The sequence below is a fragment of the Leishmania mexicana genome, chromosome 20 (assembly GCF_000234665.1).
Source record: "Leishmania mexicana MHOM/GT/2001/U1103 complete genome, chromosome 20".
Lineage (NCBI taxonomy): Eukaryota > Euglenozoa > Kinetoplastea > Trypanosomatida > Trypanosomatidae > Leishmania > Leishmania mexicana.
In genome coordinates this window covers 1,302,671-1,327,344 of record NC_018324.1, presented here as the reverse complement: position 1 = coordinate 1,327,344, position 24,674 = coordinate 1,302,671, and the positions used below count along the sequence as shown (strand labels likewise).

The window sequence follows — 24,674 nt, the reverse complement described above, 5'->3', positions numbered from 1 at the left end:
CCGCACTCTATTCTCGACGCTGTCGCTGCCTCGTGTGCGTCCACGTGCATGCAGCACTACGGTCGAGAAGCAAGGGTGATTTTCTTGGTGCATGCTTGGGTGGCTAGCGGCCCATGGCACCGCTGCAACAGACCCCTCACACCGTACATGCAAGCCCCACCACCACCACCACCACCCATCCTCCCGCCTCTCTACGTGGTCATACACCCCCACATACTCGCAAGCATTTCGCTTGATGCGCAAGTGTGGCAACGGTAACGGAAGACAGAATACTCCAAACGACCAGGTGGACTGCCACGATGTCAGGCAAGGCGTCGGAAGGCGCGGTGGCCATCACGCCAGGCGACTGGAAAGCGCAATATGAAAGAGACTTTAACGCCCAGAAGAGCAGCGGCCCCATCATCTTCTCGGAAGCGGAGCGTCGAAAGAACCGCGAACTTTTCTCGCGGTTGCGTGACATTCTCCCGTTCGACGACGCGTACAAGGTGAGCGACTGCGACCTGATGTACCGCTTCCTCATTGGTAAGCACTGGAACGTCGCCTCGACTGAGAAAGGCATGCGGGAGTACGCGCGGCTGCGCAAGTCCGATGGTCTCAACAACATCATTGGGGAGCGACTGCACCCCGCCATTTGCTCGGCGCTCTCCCCCATGTACAAGGACGAGCCGTGTCCCATCTACGGCCTTGACAAGGAAGGTCTCCCCGTGCTGTGGCTTTCGCCAGACCCCGACAAGTTCATGGCGGCTATGAAGGAATTCACCAGCGAGCAGCTGCTGCGTTTTCAGCTGCGGTCAATGGAGATGAGCCGCCACGTCTGCCTGCAGCGGAGGGTGGATCGCTGCACGTACGTGATTGATCTTGGCGGCATCACCCTATCCAGCGTGAATAAGGCAACGCTGGCCTTTCTCAAAGGTGTTATGAACCTGCTGCAGGTTGCCTACCCTGAAATCATGCGCCGTCTGCTGATCTTCAACACGGGATGGGCGGTCTCCGCCGCCTGGAAGGTGCTGCGTCCGCTAGTGGACGTGCGCGTGCAGGACAAGATCAAGTTCGAGAGCGGTCCGCCAACGCTGGCGGCGCTGCAGCAGTACATAGAAGCGGATCAGGTGCACCCCTCGTTCGGCGGCACAGGATCTGCAAATGTGCTGGGCCCGATCATCGACGCTGAGGTGAGCCGCATCCGCGGCGACGTCGAGGGCCGAGTTTCTCCAGAGCCCGCCGCCGCCGCCGCTGCATCGGTCGTACACAGGCCTTCCTTGGAGTTGCGGCAGAACGCTAGCTTTCTTAGCCGCGATGCGCTTACGCTCTACAGCGTCGAGTCGACGACCCCGCTCAGCACTGCATCCCCATCACCCAGCTGCAACCCATCCCTCGCAGCTGGCGGCCACGCCGAGGAGCGCGAACGAGTGGTTATCGGTATGCCCAGTGCTGTGACAGCTTGGCTGGTGAAGACGAGCACAACCAGCGGGCCACTGAACGTGCTGGACGTATCGCTCAGTGTCGCCTCCAGCTCTGGAGAGTACGCCTGCTGCAAGGAGGAGCCATCCCCGACTCCCCCCGCCGACGACGCGACGAAGTGCTTCTACAGTGGCGTTGCTTCGCCGTCGTCGCGCGACCTCTCGGCAGGCGACACCGCGGCCTCCTCACGCGAATCGGTGCCGATCCATGCCACGAAGGCCATAGAACCAACGGCACAGCAGCAGACCGAGCTACCAATTGTAGCCATCTCGCTAACGTACGGGGCCGACGGCAGCATCAGTGGCTACTGTGGGCGGCAGTGGGTCGGATGCTTCCAACAGGGCCTTCTGTACGCTCCCACCACGGATGACGACGGCTCTGCGTTTCCGGGACGCTTTCCCTCCTTGCTGCCCTCGTCGCAGTCTTCCGTCGCCGGTGTCTGTGCAGGACGCAGCGTGGGGGTGCCGACGGGGGAGCTTTTGAACGAGGCGGGCCACCCGCTGCACAACTTCCTCATCGTGTGTGACGCCCAGCGCCGTGCCCGCTTCCTAGTGCGCGAGAGCCGCCTCCGAAAACGGCTGACCATCTACAACGTCGTCGGAGACGCTGAGGTACATACGGAAAAAAATAACCGGCACTACGTCGAGGGCGAGCGTGCGAAGCTGGGCGTCGTGGTCCCGCACTCCAACGCCACCAGCTGCGGTGGGAAGGAGGATTGGATGCTGTACGGCGAAGATGTGACGAGGCGCTCGTCGCGTAACCCAACGCTGCCCCTGCAGCAGCTCTTCTCGAAGACGAAACGGGCGGTGCTGTCGGCGAAGAAGCGAAGAAGCGGAGACTCCCTGGACAAGCCGCGAAACAGCCGCTGGACAGCGTCCATATTTGCCGCCTTGCACTTCCGCACCCACTCTCCATCGAAAAGAAAGTCGAAGTCCACCAGCTCCACAGCATCTGGCAGCGCCAACGTCCCGCCCCCAAGCCTTCCTGACCAGCCTGAAAACGGCTGTGACACAGTGACAGACGACAGAGCGCAGCTGCTCGCCGAGTGCAAGGGCCAAACAGTCCGCTTCTACAAGCTGTTGACCAAGAACTCGTTGCCCGACTTGTTCGCCCTGGCCGTCGCCATCACGCACTCCTGGAGTAATGAGATGGACAGCTGCAAGGGCAAGGCGGTGGCGTCCACAGAGACACGCTATTTCTCCGACGATGACGTAATGCCCTAGGGGAATCGATAGGGATTGGCAGTGTCTTTCCCTTTCTCTTCGTGCCACTATGGCTGTAGCTGTGCGGACGAATCAGAGAGAGGGGCTTGGGGCGGTGGTGGAGGGAGCAGGATGCGCCTCGACTGGCATCGATCGTCTCTTTATCACCGACGAGAAGGTAGTTTGCAGTCCATATATATATATATATATTCCTTGCTCTTCCTCTAGTTTTTTTTTCCCGCCGCATCTCTTTGATTTCTCTTGTGCGTTGAGGGGAGTGGAGGTGCTATCGTGCTTCCTCGACCTGTTGCCCACACCGCAGTGGGCACCTTTCTCTCTCAGACACACACACACACAAACACACACAGCGTCGTCTCGGATGTAACTCAGCGGTATAGAGGAGGGGGGTGACGCGCGCCGCAGGCGAACGCTGAAACGAGATCGAAGGCCCGCCACTTCCCCTCCCTCTCCCTCTCCGACACACGCATGCGCACATTTTCCCAAGGACTTTTCCACACAAAACGTACGCGGACAGTAGAAGCTCCGTCCCCGCGTGCAACGGCTCAGGCCCGCTCTTCAGTGCACTTTTCCTTGTATGTTCCCCGTCTTTTTCTTTCAGCTCCTCGTCCCTTGTTTCTATTTTCTTGCATGTAGATGTGTGTTCGACCGCACACGAGGCGGCGCGCTCCCCTTCTCCTCCTCCTCTAACTTCTCCACCACAACCGACTTGGGCGAGCAGACACACGCCCGAAAAAAAACGAAAGGAGGCGAACGAGTTACACTCTGGTACGTGTGCACGGCGCCGCGGGCATTGGTAACGGAGTGCGCCTGCGTAGATCCGTGCTGTGGTATCGGGACTGGCTAACAAAGAACGAGTTTGCACACACAAAAAGAAAAAGGCGTGTGCGTCTCGCATTGACGCCCCATCGCTCTCTCTCCGTATTGACCCCCTGCCCTTTGATCATGTGCCGCCGACACTCTTCGCACACGGAGTTTCACAAGTGCCTCATACTCTCACTTCGCGTCCATCGTGTGTTCTCCCCTCTGTGCCACCTGCCTGCCTCTCGTCCCTGACGACCCTCATCCTTGCATAAGGAACGCCTCTCCGCAGCTTTGCAGCGCACACACCGCACGCCGCTTGCGCACTCACCGGCTCTGCACGTATTGCTATTGTGTAGAAAGCCCTCCTCCACCATAGAGCACGTGTGTGTCTGTGTACTTTGTTTACTCACTGTGCCGCTGCGGTGGTATCGCCGGCGTGACGCCGCTGGAATCGCCGGAGGTTGTGGGCGACATTAGCATCGTATGAGCAAAAAGCTCAGACTAGGGATTACAGCGCTCGCCAATGCTTCGCGACGAGTTGCCGCCAGAGAAGGGGCAGCAGAGCTTCTCTTTATTGAGCCGAATCCTGCGCAGCATCGACGGCTGCAAGCTCGAAATCGTGCTGGATGACAAACCGGAGGAGGACAAGATCAAGGTAGTGGACATCTACGACAAGGTAAGCGAGCGCTTTCCGCTCTATTCGTGGAGGGAGCCTGTCAAGGGACGCGTGGTGGTGACGCCGACCGGCTCTTCCTACTCGCATCAGGGTGTGGTGGTGGAGCTGATCGGCGTGGCAAGCACGTTTCGTGAAGTCGAATCGCGCGTTGTCTTCCTCAGGCAGGAGCGCCAGTTCGAGCCAGACACGCTGAATCAGTCGACGCCGTTCGAGTTCATTTTCTCAGCACCGAAGGAGCATGAGTCGTACCATGGCATCTACGCCAAAGTCAAGTACTGTGTACAGGCGACGGTCAAGCAACGCATCAAGAGTGCCAGCGTGAAGGAGGAGGTGTGGGTGCACCGCGTCGACGCGGCGCTCAGCGAGTCGCAGCCTGATGCCTCGGCGCACATGAACTACTTCCGCGAGACGTGCTTCGGTCCTGAGTCTATCGCGATGAACGTTGGTGTGGACAACGTTCTTCATATTGAATTCCGCTACGATAAGAAAATCTTCCACTTGGCGGAGCGGGTGCTGGGCAAGGTCGAGTACAAGGTAGCAGACATGGACATCGCGTACGGCGAGGTGGGACTAGTGCGTAAAGAGTTCCTCGCGCCTGGCCAGGCAGGCGAGACGATGGAGTCGGAGACGCTGCAGAAGTTCGAGGTCATGGATGGCACCCCTATTGTGGAAGAAGTGGTCCCCATCCGTCTCTATCTCAAGTCGGTGCCGCGCCTGACGCCGACGTACATGAATGTTGAGAACCTCTTTAGTGTGCGCTACTTCCTCAACCTGGTGCTGGTGAGTCAAGAAGGGAAGCGGTACTTCAAGCAGCAAGAGATCCAGTTGTACCGCCGCACGGGGCAGGAGCGGCCAGCCACCTCTTCCAGCCCGGGCCCACCAGTGAAGCCTGCTTCGGGGGACGTGGATACAAAAGGCGGCTGGAGCGCGTGATGTGCTGCGCTCTTCGTGTCCACACTCCAATGAGTGTGTGTGTGTGTGCGTGTCTCGCCTTTCGCTGCTCCCATGGTGCTTCTCTCGAACCCCACCCCCTCCGCTTTCTCGCTATCTATACAGCTGCCGCTGTGTCTTCCTTTTGTTGGATAGCCTCCCTGTTTCTTCGCCTTCCTTGTTCGCTTTGTTTTGTTTCTGCGCGTGTTGTTGCAGTCTGTTGCCCTCGTAGCGCTGTATCATTGCTTTTTTTTTCTGGTTTTCTCGCTCCTGTGCATTCGCGTGACGTGGATGTCCCTCCGTATCAAAAACGCCCCTACGGCCTCCATCCATTATCCCCTTTTTCTTTTTGGCTGTCTCTCCCTCACCAAGTCGCGCTCTCACTCTACATCACGATGATATGTGCCTCTGCGGAGGCATACGCGGCCGACTCGCATGAGGGACGGATAACATATGCACACCCACACACGAACACCGCGAAAGAAGATGGTTCCTCGTGTACCCCACCTCCTCTGGTCCATATGCGCGCCTTGATGATGCAACGCTATGAGCTCTCCCGGCGGCACACGAGCACATGGACTTGTGCACACCTTCGTCCCCGCGTCTGCCTCTGCCCTTCCCCCTCTATCAACTCTCTCTCTCCGTCACCTCGCACCTCCAGCACCCGCCCCACATCCTCACGCACATACGTGCGTGCGCGTGGCTTTACGGTCATCACTTTCATTGCTTCAACGACGCGGCAGCAGAAAAGCACAACAGCAAATCGGCCAGCTCATCATCGCGTCCAGGCATGTCTCGCGTTGCTTTGGCTGCTCTTCTCTCTCTCGCTGCGGCGCTTCTCAGCCGCCATGTGTACCGCCGAGTCAACCGGCACCGACTGCAGGCAGGCGCCGTCGCCCTCATCACAGGCGGTGGCTCCGGGCTGGGGATGGAGCTGGCCAAGATCTTCGCCGTCTCCCACTGCGAGATTGTGCTGGTGGGCCGCAACGAGGAGGCACTGAAGACAGCGGCGCAGGTGTGCAGGGAGGCAGGTGCACCGCGGGTCGAGTACATCCAAGCCGACATTAGCAAGGCGGAGGGCACCGATCGCGTTCGCAGCGAGTACACTCGCCTCTACAAGGGCACGGGGAGGAGTCTGGCTCCCCCTCTCAAGTACCTTGTGCTCAACGCCGGAGCAGGCGCCATTGCCCCTTTCACGACGGAGCCCGCCTTTGAGCAAATATGCCGTGACATGATGAACATCAACTACTTCGCGAACGTGCGATTGCTGCAGGCCTTCCTTCCGCAGCTCACGCAGAATCACTCGTCGAGCTCGCCCAGTCGCATCGTTGTTATGTCCTCTCTTGCCGGTGTGCTGCCGTCCATCTTGCGCAGTGCGTATACGGCGTCGAAGCACGCCATTCAGGGCTTTATGAACGCGCTGCGTGGTGAGACGGCGGTACGCATCACGCTCTGCTGCCCCGGCTACGTGGACACAGACTTTCACAGTCGCGTGTTGACAAACGACGGCAAGCCTCTGGGCGGCAATCAGCGCCGCGGCGTCTCACCTGCTGTGTGCGCACACCAGTGCATGGACGGCGTCTTGTGTGATGATGCCGAGATCGTCATGACGACAAGCGGGAAGCTTGCCTATCGCCTGCGGCCCTTCCTGACGGGGATCATCGATGTGCTGGTGAAGCGCAAGAGCCTCCAGTCTCTGGAACACCACTGATGTGCGACAAGCGAACAGCTACACTCGGTGGTGAAACATGTGGCGACGCCCGCGTCGCTGTGTCGACGTAGGCGCCTGCGTGTGCATGTGGGCCTTTTACTCCTTCGCTCTCGCAAAGTGTCGCGGTGCCGAGACGTAGCCTCATTATTTTTTGCAGGAGCGCAGGCAAAGGACGACAAAACAGAGAAGGAGTGCGAAGGAGCTGCGGCGAACACGCATGGTGTGGCTGCCATGTAGAGGAACGACTTGATGCACTCGCCGTCGCCACTTTCTTGTTTGAGTCGGAGCTGAGAAAAAATGAGATCCATGAAAAGAGCACAACACAAGCGAGTATGCCTGTGCTCTTGGCGCCCCTCCCGTCTCGCCTCTTCCACCTGCTCCGGTCTTTCGTCTCCTCCTCAAACACATCTTTCTTCCCCGCGTTCTTCGTCTCACGCTATCCTCCGAAAAACCTTCCCTCACCCTTTGCACTACAGACACACACACACACACGTAGCCATGGCCAAGTCCAAGAATCACACGAACCACAACCAGTCGAGCAAGAACCACCGCAATGGGATCAAGGGCCCCGTGCCCCTGCATCTCCACAACTCCAAGCGTGGTAGCTGGCTCCCTGCGTTGGTGAACGCCCGCCGCGTGCGCAAGCACAACCAGAAGGCGGCGCTGAAGAAGCGCCGCGAGCGCATCGCTGCGTTTGCCGCCAAGAACTGAGCGGGATCGGAGGAGTGTGTGCGAGCGCAAGAAAAGAAAAAGCGTGCGCAGCCACGCGTGCACGCCATGTTGGGTCCTTTCGTCCCGTGCTCGCTCACATCTTTGTAGTGCAAGGCTGAAAGGGAGCGGGACTGGTGGGGCGCATCAGCGGGCGACACCACCAACCTGGACGGTGCGCTCAACTCTGCTCGAGATTCTATTCTTCCCCGCTCTTCTCGCCTGGTTCTCTTGATGGCCCTTCGAACGCCAAAGCGGTGTCTCGTTGCGGAACGCAACGACAAGAAAACGGTGGGAAGGGGCCAAGACAGAGAGAGAGGGCTCCCCCCGCTTCTCTGCTTGCCGACCCCTTCTCTGGTTGTTGTTTGTTTGCTACCACCGGCTATGTGTGGCTGCGTACCTGCGTGTGTGTTTCGTGCCTGATTCTTTTTCCTTTTTTTTCGGGGGAGAGCCTTCCTTCCTCGGATTGTACTCTTCACGCCAGACACACGAAAAAGCGATGAGATACGTGCACATATATATATGTACATCGACAGCCTCACAACACAATACAGGCATCCGTAAAGGACATGAGCGCTCTCTGCTTCCCACAAAGTGAGCGCCGTCCTCGCGTACTCCCGCGATGATGCTGTGTTTGCGTAGTTGGCTAACAAGCAAATAGCTGGCACCTGCATTGCTTGTGTCCTCGTCTCAATCTCCACCAGTCGCCCGCTGCTATCCGGGTAGGCGCGCATGAACGCATGGGTGTGTGCTCGTGTGGGTCGTGCGCATCCATAATGGAACACTCCTTCCATCCATCTGCTGTTCTCGTCCCTCTCTCCTTTCTGCTCCCACTTGCCCTCGATACCCACACACACACTTCTCCGTGACCCTTCTTTCTGCTTGTCTCTCGTTTGACTTCTACGCCTGTATCATGCTGTGTATCACCTCTGCTCACTCACCCACCCACCCCTCCCGTTGCACCACACGCCCACGCACATCTCGCCTGCGTGTGCCGCCTTCACGAGCACTGCACTCTACAATAATACCCATTTCTGGGACCCCCTACGCCCCCACCCCACCCCCACCGTCTTTACTGACTTGTGTTTGGTCATTATTGTCAAAGCTTTTACAGATTCAGTTCATTCAAGATGGCCAAGTCCAAGAATCACACGAACCACAACCAGTCGAGCAAGAACCACCGCAATGGGATCAAGGGCCCCGTGCCCCTGCATCTCCACAACTCCAAGCGTGGTAGCTGGCTCCCTGCGTTGGTGAACGCCCGCCGCGTGCGCAAGCACAACCAGAAGGCGGCGCTGAAGAAGCGCCGCGAGCGCATCGCTGCGTTTGCCGCCAAGAACTGAGCGGGATCGGAGGAGTGTGTGCGAACGCAAGACGAGTCCTGCTCGTCTTTCCGTCCCTTTCCGACTCTTCTTCGAGTAGATGCCTCCGCGAGCTCGCCCGTGCGGGGCGAGGGCGGGAGCGGGTGTGTCGGTGCGCTCTCCTGCATGCTGCCGCCTTTCCTTTTACTCAGCAGAGTTGTGCTATGCATGCCCACCACGCGTGAACGGAAAGTGGGCGGCGTGTGTTGGCGTGCGTGTGAGCGGAAGAGACACTGTGCGCCCTCGCAAGGCAGCCCGTGCGTGAACTGAATCCGTGCGATGCTGTGTACCTCGTTTTTGTTTTTATTTTCCATTTCATATATATATATATACATATATGTGTGTGTGTCGCCCGGCTCACTTGCAGGATGTTGTCACCGCACAAACACCAAAGAAAAGCGAAACCGTCATGTCTGTGTCTCACTACAACGCACCGCACAGACGACACCGTGGTGTACGTGAGAGAGGCATGCGCGTGGCTTACAGCATACGTTTAACGGAAACAAGGGTGTGCAGCGTATTCACCCGCCTTGCGTGGATGCGCCTCTCCTGTGCTCCGATATCACATCATTAGCGGTCCCGGGAGCTGGATGGGGTGGGGGGAGGGGCCATGTCCCATTATCAGTATCGCGTGGATTGGTGCTTGGGCCTCCCCCTTCCTCCCTTCCCTTGCTCGTGCGCTCTTGAGCAATCCGCTGTCTACCATGTCCTCTAGCCTTTGCCGCCATGGCGAGCACACACGCGAAACAGTCGTTGTCAGCTGATGTGCTCTTTTTTTTCTCCTCCTCTCCTTGAACTCTTCCTCTCTGCCCCTGACGCGGAGCAGAGAAGCAGTGCACCTCTCCATCACCGAAAGAGCGCGGTCGGGACTGAGATTGATAGAAACGGAGGCGGGGAGCGAACGCAGGCATCGATCATGTTCCGTCGCTCCTCGTCTGTGATGCGACGCGCTGTCAGCGCCTTCCTCAAAGAGCCTGGCCAGGCCAAGACCTTCCAGGAGACACTGGCGGTCTGCAAAGCCGAGAACAGGGACTTGGCTAGCATGCTTAGCTCTGACTTTCTGCTATTGCAATCAAAGCTGTTCAAGTATCGCATAGCCCGCCTCGGGGAGGAGGTTCGGTATGTGATGAAGCACCCTCTCGGCTCCCTCCCTTCCGTGGACATGGTGCCTGTCCACCTCGTCGCCCTACCTCTTGTCTTCTTCGCAGGTATGTGTATTGGCCGTGGTTCTAGCTGCCCTCTCGTGCAGCCCCCGACTGCGAAGATGGAAGTGGCTGCGGCAGCCGCAGCTACCGCCGATGCAGATGCTGCAGCTCAAAAGGAACGGAAGTAACCTCCGCAAGCCGACAGCGATCTTTTTGCCACAATGATGCCTCACAGAGCGTCTCGTTCATGGACTGCCCACAAGCGAATACAGGGGTGCTTCCACCCCACCCCCTTCCTTTTACATTCCAGTTCTACCATCTCACCTCGAGCTTCGCTACCTCTTGCCTCTCGTGGTGAGCACGCAGCCGGTGCGCAGCGGGGACGCTGTGTCGAATCTGGTGATTGGCCGTCGCCGGCAACGGAAGAAAGTTGGTGGACTTTCGTCCATTTCTTTGTAGGGAATAGAGCTCCGTATGTAACCCAAAGACGGAAAAGGCGGAAGAAGAGAGTGACCGCGTAGCAAATCAGGCACAAAGGCGATCCACCTAACGACAATTACGAAACACACACAGAAATGAGACGGAGCCCAACCACAGGAGTGCAGGAAGAGGGGCGGAGGTATTCTCCCCTCCCCCTCCCCCAATCTGCCATCGGTTTCGCCTTCGTGATACGCGAAGAGAGGGACGCGATGATCTCACCATCGTTTCTGCTTTTTTTTCGGAAAATGGGGGAGGGGAGAGGTCCCTCCCCTTTTTTGCGTTGATCCTTATACTTCTGATCCACTGCTTCCCATGCCTGTCATTTATTCAAAGCGCCGATGGTGCCGGGAGCAGGGGGGGAGCACACGATGAACGCTGCACTTGTACGTGTGAGTGGGTGGCTGCGCGTGCGTAGAGGTAGGGGTTGGCCATTGTGCCCATGACTGAAGCGATCTTGTACTTTTCTCCGTATCACTGGTGTGCTCTTACTCCGCTGTTGTCCTCTCACTCATATTCTGTGCTCGATTTGTCTCTTGCATCGCCTCGTTCGGGGGGGCATGGATGGCCGACTCGCCCGAATCGCTTTACTGCGCATTTCACCGATCGATGGAGAGAAGCCTGAGAGCGTCCGTCGGGTCTGAGGGACTCTCTCCCTCTCCCTCTCCACCCCACAGTACAGGTACGCAGCTTCCTGGATGCGTGAACTTGTACGCTGCTTCAACACGGAAAACTGAAAATAAAACGGCCGGGCTAGCTATTTCCTTTACAACACGCAGCTGCGGCCGCTGCCAAGGATATGGGTCTCAAGCGACTTGCGAAGGCTGCGAAAATCACGAGCAAGCACATGCTCCTCCTCAACCGGCGGGAGCCGTACAAGCCCGTCACCAGTGACCGTGTCATGATTGAGAACCGCCGCCGTCTCGATGACTTCGAGGCCAAGAACGCTGAAGGGATCGTCTTTGTGCCGGACACGGCGCTCCCGCCATGGCAGAAGTCCATCGCCACAAACCTCAAGCAGCAGGCGACGCAGATGAACTTTCGCGGCTTTCGAGTGCGGGTGGCGGACAAGCAAGACGAGCCTGGTTTCCCCACGCACTTCCGGTGAAGGTGGCGGTGTACATCGGCTGGAGGACAAGAAAAAAGGAATGGCGGAGATGGTGGCAGCAACGGCGGTGAGCGGAAGCGAGGTACGGTAGAGACGTCGGCTGCAACGGTTCTTCTACAGCAGCGATCCTTCCCCTGCTTCCCCTCCCCTCCCCCTCTTCGTGGCTTTCTGCACTAGGTGCTGCCGCATAGCACAAAGAATCTGCTGGTATGGTGCCGGTGCCATGAAGCTGCGCTTGGCACCGATAGTGGACGCGACAGCCAGGAAAACACTCTAACGCAGGAAAGGTAAGGAAAAGATAAAGAGGCGGCGCAACGTGACTTGTGACCCCTGCTCTTTTTCTATGCGCCGATGGGAAGAGGGCGGATTGTCAGCGTAGTTGGCCAGCAGGCACGCAGGCACTCGCACATGAAACCTATCTCCTCCATCCATCTGCGCCCCCGCCCCCTCTCCCACCTCCCACAACAACAAAAAATGAAACGATTTGTCACAGACGCCTTTCCCCGTTGCGCCACGCACCTTGCTTTCCCTCTCCTCTTCATCAGCTTGCTGCCTGTCTCCGTACTCTAGATTTCTCCTTCATGCCGCCTCTCGCTCTCTCCGGTGCGCCTGCGAGCGGAGCCCGCCTCTGTCCTCGAGCGACTCGCCCCATCTCCCTTTCTTTTCCTTTTTTTCTGAGGAAGCAAGATCACAAAAGTGCGTGCACCAGCACCTTCGGCACTGGAAGTGCTGTCTGTGCCGCCTGTGCACCTCCCTTACCATAATTCTCTCATCACCACCGTCACCACGAACCTCTATCACTATATTCATTTCTTTCAGCGCTGGGTGGCGAGCGTCACCGGCACTCTTGTTGCTGTTGCCTGTGCACAACCGTGTCGTGAGTACGTTGCAGAGTCATAGAACTGAATGGAAAGAGAGAGGCGCCTCCTCTCCCCCTCTCCTTCGCTGCCACGCCAACTATACCATCTGTGCTGTGCAGCGTTCCAAGCCCACACCTGCACTCAGGCACGCACAAACTCGGACAGGAAAGACAGGAGCGTCGACGGCGTTTTTATTTTTTCCCTTCGTCAGCGCTGCATCGACAATGGCCTCTCAACCCGGCGATGCTCTGGGTAAGATTGATTACTGGGTGCAGTACATCGACTGTGCCTTGAAGCACCCACGGCCGCTGCCAGCCGGCAAGCACGCCCATCGCCAGTCGCTAGAGACCATCCCCGAGGTGGCTGAGCTGTATCACTGCATATACAAGCTCTACAGTGAGGAAGAGAGCTCTGTGTGGTTTCGCGAGCCGGTCAACGCGCTGGCGCAGGAGATTTTCACGTACTACGACGTGGTCAAGTCGCCCATGAGCCTGCGACACATTCTCGACAACATTGTAAAGGGCGACACCTATTCGACCGCCCTACAGGTGATGGAAGACGTGGAGCTCATCTGGAAGAACTGCATCACCTTCAATGGTGCCAACTCGCTCTTGGCCACTGAGGCCGGCAAGTGCCGATCCGCGCTAGACCGAATCCGTCGCGCCTACCAGGATGATCAGCGCATCACTGTCGAGGAGGCTGAGCGGCTCTTCCGGGTCATTTCGTCGATGCAGGAGCAGCAGCTCATAGACAACATTGCCGAGTACCTCCGCCGCGACGACCCCACGTCGATTGACGAGACGGGCGCTGTGAACTTTGACATGCTCAAGCGGAAGCACTTCCGAAACCTGGAGCGTATCGTAGACAACTACTCCAAGTCTCGCACGCGGAGCTAGTCTGCCTCTACCCAGCATGCAGCGTAATCACTCCGGGCATTAAAAAGAGAGAGAGCGCATCTGCACCGGATGCGAAAAACTCGTCTGGCCGCTTCTCTCTCTGTCTCCGTGGTTGTGAGTGATTCGGCTTTCTCACAAGCACGGACTCTGATCACTGTCGTTGTCGTCGACGGCCCTCTCCTCTCTCTCCCATATGTCCTTCCTGTGCGGCGTCAGCACCTATGCCGAGCCATGGCTGCATGTGACCAGAGAAGAGCCCCGCCCCAAGAAAGAGAGAATAATTCAGAAGAAGAGACGGTGGTGCAAGTCGCGAGCAGGCACAAGAAGCCTCCAAGCCGTTTGTTCTCGCGCGTGTGTCGCACGCTGACATCACAGCACCCCCTGTGCGTCATGTGGCGGAGTTGGGCGAGGGGGGAGGAGGGGACGGGGAAGGGGGCAGCGCGCAAGCCTTGAAGCCGCCTTCCTCAGCGTATGTCACACGAGTCGATGCGGCGTGCGCTTCACGACTCTCTCCTTTCCATCTCTCCTTCCTCTCCTTCGCACGGGCACGAACTGCTACCATTGCGCCCACATAGTTGAGCGACCCGTAGCCAGCGAATAAACGAACACACAAATGGACCCGACGACGGTGGACTCAACGACCCCCGCTTATGGGGCCTCTGGTGCGGTGGAGGAGACGTCGTCACTGCAGCACGCGCCGCAGCGCTCCCAGTCCACACACACGCCAGCGCCAGCGGACGCCACTTTGTGTCTTCAGCAGCTCGATGAGGACGTGGCGCGCGATGTGCGGACCGCGCAGGTCCGCGCGGCGATACTCCAGGAGGAGGTGGATTTCCTCTTGACGAGAGTTGCCAACGCGCACGACGCAGCAGCCGCAGACAGAGGGGATGACGTAGATGCTGTGCTGGAGAGGGTGCAGGCGATTCGGCAGGCACGCAACGATTAACGCACTTTAGGCTGCTCCACCCTCACTCGCCAGAGCTAGAGGTATGTGGCGGGAGCAGAAGAGCGTGATTACATAGAGCGCGCACATTCGAGGCGCAAGCACCCGCCTCAGCACCTTTTTCTTTTTTCGAATCGCCCGTTTGCGTGCGGGCAGTTGTGTCGAGGGTCTTGAGCATGGGGGATGGGGACGATGAAATGCCTGCGTGCACTTACATCGCTTCTTGTAGAGCACCCACGCATCCGTGCATCTCATCTCTGTTGCGCTGTTAACCGTGACCCAAGCAGCTACACCTTCACAAGGAACGCGAAATCGGCTGAAGAGAGAGAGGCACCGATTGAATAAAGGTGATAGCGGCGTTTTGTGACCTTTCCTGTTCTCGTACCCTCTGTGTGACTCGCGAGGAGAGGTGACTGCTGACAGTAGTCCCGCCAAGATTTGCGCGGATAGCATTGGTTGCGCCGTCTTTAGAGTCTGCTCGTCAGTAGCCACCCCTTCCCTCTCTCCCCCTCTGCGACAACCTGCCACCCGAGTATTCTTTTCGAAGCGGCGCACGCTTCGCTTTCGTTATATCCTGCTGCCCCTCACTTGTTGCATCCTCCCTCCCATGCGCGCGCTTCTGCACTTTCTCCCTCACACCTACGGCCTCTTCTTGTGTCCACATTCCTTTGTTTTCCCGTGCGTACTGATAGCTCTACTAGCCCCCCTCTTCCTCGCCACCGTCTCACTCAAGGCACTAAGAGCAAGGTGTCTTGGGTCACCGAGGCTGCTGCTGCCGCTCCTCGCTCTCCCATACGCTCACATCGCGTAGTCATCTGCAGACCTGTTCACCTTTGTGTGCCTGGACGAGCACGGCGGCGCTACAACACAGTGATGCTGCGGCTTACTCAGGCGCTGCTGCGTGTGCAGTCGCATCAGAAGAAACGCGCGCAGCACCCTAATGCGGGTACGCGTTACGGCCGCGTGTACAACCGCGGCTTTGTGCGTTACGGCTTCGGTGGCTTTGGCATGTCTGTCTACACCCCCAAGAAGGACCGCACCTTCAAGGTGATGCCGGTCTCCCCTCCACCACCAGCCACCACTGCCGTGGAGCAGCGAGACGACCTCGCCGACAACCGCAGCCTTTCCACAACGACGCGCACGTTGTCTCCAACATTTCGCATGTTTGCTCTCGAGGACGGTGGCGTCTTCGTGTCGCACCCATCGCACGCGCAGATTATGCGGTGGAATCAACGTGTGCACACTGAGGAGGGCAAGGCAGCGAACAGCACTGTCATGGATGAATATGTCAACTCGCGCATTCAGGCCATCATCGCCGACAACACGATCGAAAACACGTCCCTTAGTCAGTGGCGCAAGGCGCATATGTGGAACGTTATCAAGTCTCACGGAAAGCTGCAGCGTCGCTGGGGCATGCCGGACTTCGTCACGGGTGCCCGCTCGACCTTGTACAACAACTGATGGACTCTTCGAGGTGAGGCTGTTGACGTTCTTTTCTCTCATTCTCCTCCTCCTGCCTTCTCGGTGTTTGTGTGGTGGGTGGAGTGCTTGTATGTTTGGATGTCTATGCTGCAGTGCGCGTGCATTTTTCGGGGGGCTGCATAGTTGTCCTTAGAGGCGTGGGCGATTCACATATCTAAGGCCGTTTTCATGTGAAGTGTCAGCTATATATGTATATGTGTGGGGGTGGGTGGGTGAGTGGAGAGGCGACCAATCTTCGCAGACCCTGATGAGGACGGCTGAGAGAAGAGCGTTGTGATTCAGAGAGGACACCCCGCTCTCGAGCTTTGCAAACCTCAAAAGGGGAAGAACGCCGACATGCTTCTGTTGGGCTCTCGTGCAAGGGACACTCGAAAGCATCTGTGCACGTTACCATTCCCTCGTGCGTAGCGTGATCATCCGTGCACTTGCGCACAGGTTACTGATCCTACCCCTTCTCTGACACCTCTCCCCCTTCTTTCCTTCCCTCTCGCTGGGCACACGAACTGACAGAACACTCCTGCAGCCGTCAGCCCGTACAGTGTGTGGCAAGCAAAATCCCTTCAAGCTCGTTCGTTACCTCCTCGTCGGCTCTCTCTCGCTTCGTTTACACCTTTTTTCTCGATCGCATTCAGCTAGCGTCTTCGCGGGTGCGCGTTGAGCTCTCGGGTGTCGACAGCCGATACTTGGGGCAGGGGGGGGGACAACGAATCAACACGTACATCGGTATCGGTAGGATTGCGCGTGCCTGGGGCTTGACCATCACCCCACCGACACGCACATGCTCATACGCCCTCTATTTCTAGCACAGTTATATCATTTCTCCTTCTGCTTTGCTTTCCTAATCATCAAGTATTTTATTACCTCGTTCTTGGCCATCGGTTCAACGTGACGCGTTGCACACATCCAGCTTCGCCCTCTTTGTGCTTTCGTGGTGTTGTTGTTCCATTGCATGTGTCTGGAAGGGAACGCCATAGGCATACAGAGACTCGACTGTCACACGCATAAATACATCCATACATCATCTCTCTAGAGTGGAAACGGCACGCCCCATACGTGTTGAGCTTCTCCTTGTTCTGCCCTCTCCACGCACACGCGCCAGCAGCAACACAGAAAGCGAGCGAAGACCTTTTTTTTCTTCTTTTGATGTCGTCTTCTCACGAAGTCATCACGCCGGATGGAGGGCCGGCGCCGATTTCTCGATGGCGCGTGGCGACGCTGCACATTCTCTTCTTTGTGCTCGCCACCATCAGCACTGTGAGCCTGCGAGCCCCGGTATGGCTGATTGGGGCCCTTGTTTACTGCAGTAAGCACCGCAAGGCACTCATCGGTCAGCGTCTCTTTCCTTCGCGCCTCTGGCAAGTGTTACTTGCCTCCTTGGTGACCTCGACATTCTGCAGCCTTGTCGCGAACACAGTCACAACGCTGCAGCAGAATACAGCATGGGTGCAGAAGGCCGTATGGAGAACCCTCTACCCTCTTTGGGTCCTCCTCGGCGTCCAGCAGTGGGACGCTGCGGATTACGTCAACACGATCGTGTGCCCAGGAGCCACAGTCGTAGTCCTGGGGATATATCTGTTGATCCTGAAGCGGACTCTCGCCGGTCGCGTTCTCTCTCGTAATCGCGCCACGCGTGCGGTGCAGGGCAGGTCGGTGCCCTGGAGCCTCCTTCCTCGCTGGACAGGCGCGATGCTCGCCGCTCGTCGCCCCGCAGCCGGGCTGTTGCTGTCCCTCTTTAGCTGGGCCGCCGCTTGGACCGCTGAGCCAAGTCTGGTCGGCTTGTGTCTAGAAGGTTTTACATTTGTGTTTGTAGCGGCTTTCCTGTACGTCGAGCACCGCATCCGGAAACCACAGCGCAGCGCGGTGGGAAGCGGTACGGGGGCGCAGCGCCACATCCCCCACGCATTCGGAACCGCCGTTGCGGTGGCTCTTGTGTGCGTGTGTTTAACCCAGAACGGCGCCTTTTTCTTTTTCACGAATGCGCACGGTGACTGGTGCAGACTGCTCGGCATGGGGCCCGCCGCCTTGGACACTATTGCAGGTCTTCGCTACGCGCTGCAGATGGTCGGCATGGCAGGCGTCTTCCTCGGCGCAGCATTCATGCACCACGGCACGGAATCGTCGGAGAGCGCCTTCCCTGAAAGCGGCGCCGATGCGGCGGTGCCAGCTGGCGAAGAGGTCACTCGCCTGCTCGCCACGGGGGATCAGCCGGTGCTGTCCACCTCGGTGCCCAACGCCTCTTTTCGATCGATGTCCGCAAGTTACGAAGGGTTGCTCAACCGTCACCGACGGACACCACAGGTGTTTGCCATTGCGTGTATCACAGCTCTCCTCGCGTACGCTGTCTACTACCCCAGTCTTGTCTCGGCGGCAGTGTGGTTGCTCCACCTCTGCTGCTGCGCTGGCGGCCTGGTACAGAGTCCGATGGCACCACCTTCGGCGCACCGTATCGCCATCGCTTGTGTACTGACCGTGCTGTGCTGCACGATTCTCGTACAGTACGTGTTTCAAGCGTTGGCAGGCAATCCGCGCACCACGGCATGGGGGCAGTGGTCACCAGCAAGGCCTGCATACCCGGACGATGGTTGTGCTGTCGCTGCGCAAGTTGTTGCGGAGCATCTCATCGCTCTCCTTTTCGGAGTATATGTGAGTGTCGCAGGTGTGGGCGACACCGGCAGCGGCGGCAACATCGCTGACGAGGGTGCAGAGCCCGCTACGCCGTCGCAGTCGTCGCTTGTAAACCGCGTGGGGTTCTCTACCGAAGCCAACGCGCATTTCACAGACTCTGTGCAGGTTACGTGGTTGCGTGCACAGCTGAGCGACGCCGCGGCAGACCGAAAGCGACTGCTTTATTTGTTTCAGGTTGCCGTGGGACGCTCGCCGCGCACCATCGAGCTCGACGCCATCTGCGCAACTGCCGCGCAACAGTCAGGCGCCTCCTCGCCTATCGCTTCGCGAGGAGGCCTCACGGTGGAGGAGGTGACCCAGCTCCTCGTCAGTGGCCCCTTCTACACCTACGCTGTCATCCTCTGCATGTTTGTTCTCGGCACCAGCAGCGCCTCCATGGACCTTCTCCATGCCACTTGTCTGGTGGTGTCACTCGGAGTCAGCGTGATCGGCGGCAACGCCATGCTATACCGACGGCTGCGCACGGTGCCGCCGGTGTGTGTGGCCGTTGTTGTCGGTGTGCAGCTTTGTTACGGCATCTTTGCCGCTGGCGACGAAAAGCGGCAACAGCAGAAGCAGCAGCGTCAGCACATTCCCACGGGAACCCAGCCGCCTTTCATCAAGGCCTCTATGGGCGACTACGTGATTATCACCTCCCTTACGTGGGAAGACTGTGCGCCGTACCTCTTCGCCCAGTTTGTGCTCATGTGGTGTAGCCGGTACACACCAAAGTGGCTCACGAACTGGACACACATCGCGCAGTGCCTCGCGTTCCGCTGTAGCTGGGCACGCTTCATCCACACGGTGCACCGGGTCGCTGGCGTCGTGGTGCTCGCGTGGATCGCCCTGCTGCTGCCAAGGAGTGCAAGCGTCACGGTGCTTATCCTCCTCCTCTTTACGGTGACCCTCCTGCATCACCTACGGTTGCACAGACTCGCGTATGTGTGGCGCCGCTTCCTTGTTGTGGGCTACTGCGGAGTGGTGCTCATGTGCATGCTGACAGCGGAATTCGAGCCTGCGCAGCCGCGCCTCTGGCAACTCCTGCGCGCACTCGGATGTCCGCCAGGATCGGAGAGGCGCTGTGCGCAGGACATCGGTCTCCCCGCCGACTCCGCCATGTGGCTCACACCACTTTCTATTCCTTGGTGGCTAATCATTGTGCTCGCAACGGCCACCGCGAGGCCACACCCACTACCGAGCTCGCTGCCATCCTCGCTGGCTGCAGCGCCGACCACCGGTGCACCGGAGGCGTCGACGGGCCGGTTTTGGCGGGCACTTTTGTGGTGGCCGAAGGTGCTTTCTGATGTGCTCTCCTTTGCTGTTCTCGCCGCCATGGTTCACACTGCCTTGCAGCGGCCGAGCATTCTGGCGGCGCTCTACTTGGTTGGTCCGGGACTCGGAGTCTTCCCTTGCTGGACTTTAGGCGTGGCTGCCGTGCACACTGCACTGCAGTGTGTATACCAGCTGTGGTTCTCACCCGGGTGGCTCGATGCGCAGACGCGGCTTGGCGTATCGCCGGCACAGCTTCTTGGTCTTTGGAGGCCCTCGTCTGCGATGAGCGCTGGCGCGAACCTTCCATCTACGTTGGTCGTCGCTGCAGCTCCGCTGCTCGTTGGTGTCGCTCAATCCCTGCAGCTGCAGTGCGCGTTGGTGGCTCGGCGGAGAGAGCGCAACACGGCCGCTTTGCCGAGACCAGGAAGGATGTGGTGCCGGGTGTGGCGGACTTGCGCGACGCATCTCTACATGCTACTGCTCTGGGTGCTGTTGTACCTCACGCAAAAAATCGCCCTGGGCTGGGGGGTTGGCCTGCTGGTCATGGCGGTATGGATCTCGGCGGAAGTGCGAAACTGCGGCGTGCTGCAGCGGCGGCGCTTGCTCTTTAGTGCGTTCGGGTCGGCCACGGCTGCCCTGATGGCGCTGGCCTACTTGCTGCACTGGCTACATACCGTATTCCCTTGGTGGAGTGCCCTTGCCATGTACCCGTATTTGTTTGGCGGCTCAACCAACAAAGACAAGACGAAGACGGAGCTGGACAGCGTGTGCTGCGCTGCTGCCGCAGCGTGTGTGGTGCTCCGAGTCAGCAGCGGGGCGCCACGTGAGAACGAAAGTGAGCATCTCCTTCGCCATATCCACAGCCCGAGCTTCCTGGACTGGGTGTGGCGCCATTCCGGAGAGTTGCGCGAGAACCACGAGGACATTGCCGCGTTGCTGTCTGAGATGCCACCTGACGAAATACATTACTTTTTTAGGGACGTCGCTGGCGTGTTTCACTGCGACGAAGAAGCCGCCGAGGGGACTGACACGTCGCCCCTCTCGACAAGCCCAGCTCCGCCACACAAAGGCAGTGTCGTCGTGAGCGTAGCGCGCCGCGTGCCGCTGGTTGCATGCGGTTCCGTCGCCATCGGCTCTGCCACGACGTGGCCTCCCTGTGTGCTACGTGCGGTGCTGCTGCTCGCTGGCCTGTGCTTGGCGGCGAGACACCACCGTTTGCACTGGAGCTTTTGGCGGTGGTGGCGTCTGACCGTCGTCCTCTACGCCCTGCTTCCGCTCGTCGCCTTAGTCGCTGCCTGCCCTTGTGTGCGCGACGCCATACCAAAGCTGCCACCCTGGGTGGGGCTGCTGATTGGGTGGTCCCTGGATGCCTCGCACGTGGACGGAAATGCGCTCGTCTTCTCCCACCGGCACGTCATGCTTTTCGTGTGTCTGTGGCTGCAAAGTTGCGTGTACAACTGCCCACAGTCGTGCACGGCTCTGCTGCGTCAGCAGGGTGAGGAGCGACTGCTGAGTGAGGCGCGGCATGCCGCCCTGCAGCGGCAGCTGCTGTCGCGCATGGCGAATGCAACCGAGAAGGTGGTGCGTGTGGACCGGGAAGTATGTTCGTACCTCAATGCCCTGCGCACCGGTGATGACATGGTTTTTACCTGTCAGACGTGCACACGGGGAGGCAGCGACTACGTGGAAGAGGGCGGTGACGATCATGGCAGTGATGCTGAGAGAGTGCGGGTGTCGATGCCGTCGCCGCCGTCTATGACCCCAGTGCTGGAGCCGGAGGAGGTGAACGAGGTGCTGGACGACGCAGGAGAACTGCCGATGCCTCCCCTGACGCTTCCCGCCGTGGACGGCAGGAGCAACGCCCCGCCGCCGTCGCCCGACCAGGCGCAGCCACCCCTGTTGCGGTGGTGGCGGCAGAGATGTGTGCGGTGGTTGCGACGGATATGCGACAAGCTGGCAGCGTACACCTACCACCCCTCCGAGTACCGCCTCTCCGCGGTCGCCACCGACTCCTCCACGTCGACGCTTTGGCTACTCAGCCAGTACGCTCTGCGCACTGCGGTGCAAGTGGTGCTGCGACACACTCCTTTCGCCCTGCTGGGCTGCTCAGTCGCCAACGCACTCCTCACTGGCTGCTTATGGGAGCTCATTGGGCTGTGCTACGTAGTGCAGGTGGCCCTTGCCTACCACCCCCACCCCCCGCGCGTGGTGTACAAGGCGTTTGGGGTGTTTCTCGGAACGGGGATGCTACTGAAGGAGGCGGCCTCGATGTGGGCATTTTACGGCCACACGAACTCTTCCCTCATCACAGTACTCTCTTGGGTACTGCTGCCGCTAAAGGGGCAGAACCGCGGCAGCAGGAGCAGTCATCAGGTGTGGGCCAATGTGCCTCAATCGCGCGGTGCCCTGCGCTACGATACGCTTTGGATGGATCTGGTGACGATGGGGGTGCTCGTGCTACATGATCGTGTGAGCATCATCCACGGCGTTCATGTAGAGCGGGATCAGCAGCAAAGCACGGTGCGGGACAGCTCCCCCGTGACGGTCATGCCGGAAGACCCGGCGTCGTCTGCTAGAGGCGAGTCGCTGTCCAACAGCATCACAGCAGCGACGACAGCATCGCCTTCAGCATCTTTTCTTCTCTTGACGCCGATTGCGCATGGCATTAGCATCAGCAGCGCCTTTCGCGCCTTGGTGGCCGACTACTGCCAAAACCTCCTCACTGTGTCGGGGGTTGGCGAGGACTGGTACATCTCCTACACCTCCGTCGATTCCGTGGCGCTGCTCATGGTCGCCGTCTACTACAGCCGTATCGCCGGCAAAAACAATGGAACGCTGCAGGACAACGTGCAGAACAACCTGCTCCCCGGCCCGATGGCGTTGCTGATATGCGTGAGCGTGCTGCAGCTTGTCATGGACCGCATGCTATACGTGCAGCGCTCCATGCGTCTGAAGGCGCTCGCCAACGGCGTGTGCGCCCTCTCGTATACCCTTTTTTACTGGTGGTGGCGGAATGCGGTGACGGTGTCGGATCACGCCACCGGCAACGTGTACCTCGCCCTCAAAATTGTGGCCCTTGTGCTCTCTGTGATGCAAGTGTGCCGCGGCTTTCCAGTGCACCGCCGCCGCCACATCTTCGCGACCCACCTAGGCAGCCTCCTCAGCTACAGCTTCACGGTCTACCGCTCGCTCCCATTTCTCTGGGAGCTGCGTACGTTGGTGGACTGGACAGTGTTGCGGACGTCGCTGAGTCTGCAGGAGTACCTGACCGTGGAGGACATCTACGTGTACGTATACCAGTGCCGGGATCGCTACCTGGAAAAGCACCGCCGCAACGAAAAGCTTGGTGACCCGGTGGCGCCGTTCTCCAAGTGGGCATTTGGTGTGAGTCGCCTCGTCCTCGCCCTGTTGGCCCTGTTGGGGCCTCTGCTCTACTATTCCACCTACAACCCGTCCACTATGGCAAACAGCGCCACACAGCTCAATTTTCAGCTCTCTTTCTTTGGCGCCTACGACTTCTTTGCGACCACGGTGCACGACAACGTCACGACGCCAGAGGGATGGTGGACGTGGATTGAACGGACCCGCCCCACGCTCGGCTCGTATGACCTCATGGCCGTAGGGAAGACTGTGCAGCTGATGGAGTTCACGTCATGTAGTAGCAGCCTATGGATGGCCAGCCCGCAGGCTGTGCGGCAGGTGCTGGCTGGCCTCCGCGCGGCCGCGTCGAACGCGTCCAGCGCATACATGCTGCAGGCGCTGGAGGTTTCTCGCAGCGTGAGCAGCACGGACGCTGCAGTGGCGGCGTCGCTGGTGAACCACTGGCCGATTCCCTGGGACACCGCGCAGGACCTGGTCACCATCCTGGAGCAAGAAACCAGCGACACCAGAGAGGCAGCGGTGGCGGACTCTCAGAACAGCAGCAGCAGCGTGGTCGGCTCTGCTTCTCTGCCCTTCTTCTACAGCCCATTTGTCTTCAACCGCGCCAGTCGGATCGATGGACTTCCGACGAACCTGCGCTTCCCCCACCGCAACCACCACAACTGCACGCTCGAGCTGAACCACGACAGGGATGTCGCTCTCAACTCAGTGGTGCGCTACTGGTGCCTGCACTGCGCACCACTCTTCCCAGGGGGTAACATCCCGTCTGAGAACTCGAGCAGCGCGGCCGAGTGGCGGTGTCTGACGACAGGTGAGGGGTGTGACGACTTCAACTACGAAGACGCTACCGACGGTAGTGGCAGCAGCACCGTTCGGGCGCCACTCGCGGCACAAATGCATAGCCGCGTGGCGGCTAAGCAGGTGTCCATCTACATGGTCATCATCTCCGACACGGTGGTCATGGGCATCTCTTTGCTGAAAGGCGTCGGCATCGTAGCCCTCTACACCACGTTCGTCTTGACCCTTGGTCGGCTGCTGCGTTCCGTGCTGACAAACCAGACGAGCACCCTGCTCTACTCTAATATGGCCAACCCGGCTGCCCTGGAGAACTTGGTGCGGTGCATGGAGATGGCTCGAGAGTATGGCGACCTGCGGCTCGAGCACGCCATATACCTCGAGCTTTTGGACCTGTTGCGGTCAGCGGAGCGACTGTTCCGTGTAACAGGGTCGCTGCGCTGCATGTACGGGGATGCGGGCCATGAAGAGTTGCTCGGGCTGGGTCAGGTACGGCGCCGGAATAGTCGCCGTAACCCGTCAGTCGAGGCACACGAAGGAGAGGCTGGCGAGGGGCATGGCGAGGGGCATGGCGACAGTGGGGTACCGGCAGCTGTGTCGCACCCGGCGCACGGTGGTTAGCGAAGGTGGGTGCTGGAGGCGGAACAAGGGGTAGGAGGTGAAGGTGCTTGTAGGTTCAGGAGGGAGAACAGAGCATTGAAGAGGCGCCACGCGTACATTTGCGCAGCGCACCGGTGACCAACCTTTTTTTTACTTGCCCTTTTCCTTTTTTTGCTGCCATGC

The 24,674-nt window shown here is 59.1% G+C and overlaps 10 protein-coding genes across 10 annotated transcripts; all 10 read left to right on the top strand.

Annotated features, from left to right (window-relative positions):
- Positions 1-299: 299 nt before the first annotated feature.
- On the top strand, positions 300-2,681 carry LMXM_36_3430 (conserved hypothetical protein; the record flags this gene model as incomplete). The annotated part of the gene is made up of 1 exon (XM_003874647.1): positions 300-2,681. The coding sequence occupies one exon, from the start codon at positions 300-302 to the stop codon at positions 2,679-2,681; it is 2,382 nt and encodes a 793-aa protein (XP_003874696.1).
- A 1,324-nt stretch (positions 2,682-4,005) lies between these two features.
- On the top strand, positions 4,006-5,091 carry LMXM_36_3420 (vacuolar protein sorting-associated protein-like protein; the record flags this gene model as incomplete). Its single annotated transcript, XM_003874646.1, has 1 exon — positions 4,006-5,091. One exon carries the CDS (start codon positions 4,006-4,008, stop codon positions 5,089-5,091), a length of 1,086 nt encoding a protein of 361 aa, XP_003874695.1.
- A 571-nt stretch (positions 5,092-5,662) lies between these two features.
- On the top strand, positions 5,663-6,799 carry LMXM_36_3410 (short chain dehydrogenase-like protein; the record flags this gene model as incomplete). Its single annotated transcript, XM_003874645.1, has 1 exon — positions 5,663-6,799. One exon carries the CDS (start codon positions 5,663-5,665, stop codon positions 6,797-6,799), a length of 1,137 nt encoding a protein of 378 aa, XP_003874694.1.
- A 498-nt stretch (positions 6,800-7,297) lies between these two features.
- Positions 7,298-7,510, top strand: LMXM_36_3400 (putative ribosomal protein L29; the record flags this gene model as incomplete). Its single annotated transcript, XM_003874644.1, has 1 exon — positions 7,298-7,510. One exon carries the CDS (start codon positions 7,298-7,300, stop codon positions 7,508-7,510), a length of 213 nt encoding a protein of 70 aa, XP_003874693.1.
- A 1,127-nt stretch (positions 7,511-8,637) lies between these two features.
- Positions 8,638-8,850, top strand: LMXM_36_3390 (putative ribosomal protein L29; the record flags this gene model as incomplete). The annotated part of the gene is made up of 1 exon (XM_003874643.1): positions 8,638-8,850. One exon carries the CDS (start codon positions 8,638-8,640, stop codon positions 8,848-8,850), a length of 213 nt encoding a protein of 70 aa, XP_003874692.1.
- A 934-nt stretch (positions 8,851-9,784) lies between these two features.
- Positions 9,785-10,201, top strand: LMXM_36_3380 (conserved hypothetical protein; the record flags this gene model as incomplete). Its single annotated transcript, XM_003874642.1, has 1 exon — positions 9,785-10,201. One exon carries the CDS (start codon positions 9,785-9,787, stop codon positions 10,199-10,201), a length of 417 nt encoding a protein of 138 aa, XP_003874691.1.
- A 1,088-nt stretch (positions 10,202-11,289) lies between these two features.
- Positions 11,290-11,598, top strand: LMXM_36_3370 (conserved hypothetical protein; the record flags this gene model as incomplete). The annotated part of the gene is made up of 1 exon (XM_003874641.1): positions 11,290-11,598. One exon carries the CDS (start codon positions 11,290-11,292, stop codon positions 11,596-11,598), a length of 309 nt encoding a protein of 102 aa, XP_003874690.1.
- Positions 11,599-12,682: 1,084 nt separating this feature from the next.
- On the top strand, positions 12,683-13,354 carry LMXM_36_3360 (conserved hypothetical protein; the record flags this gene model as incomplete). Its single annotated transcript, XM_003874640.1, has 1 exon — positions 12,683-13,354. One exon carries the CDS (start codon positions 12,683-12,685, stop codon positions 13,352-13,354), a length of 672 nt encoding a protein of 223 aa, XP_003874689.1.
- A 1,816-nt stretch (positions 13,355-15,170) lies between these two features.
- LMXM_36_3350 (conserved hypothetical protein) lies at positions 15,171-15,758 on the top strand (the record flags this gene model as incomplete). Its single annotated transcript, XM_003874639.1, has 1 exon — positions 15,171-15,758. The coding sequence occupies one exon, from the start codon at positions 15,171-15,173 to the stop codon at positions 15,756-15,758; it is 588 nt and encodes a 195-aa protein (XP_003874688.1).
- Positions 15,759-16,922: 1,164 nt separating this feature from the next.
- On the top strand, positions 16,923-24,512 carry LMXM_36_3340 (hypothetical transmembrane protein; the record flags this gene model as incomplete). Its single annotated transcript, XM_003874638.1, has 1 exon — positions 16,923-24,512. One exon carries the CDS (start codon positions 16,923-16,925, stop codon positions 24,510-24,512), a length of 7,590 nt encoding a protein of 2,529 aa, XP_003874687.1.
- Between the last annotated feature and the right edge of the window lie 162 nt (positions 24,513-24,674).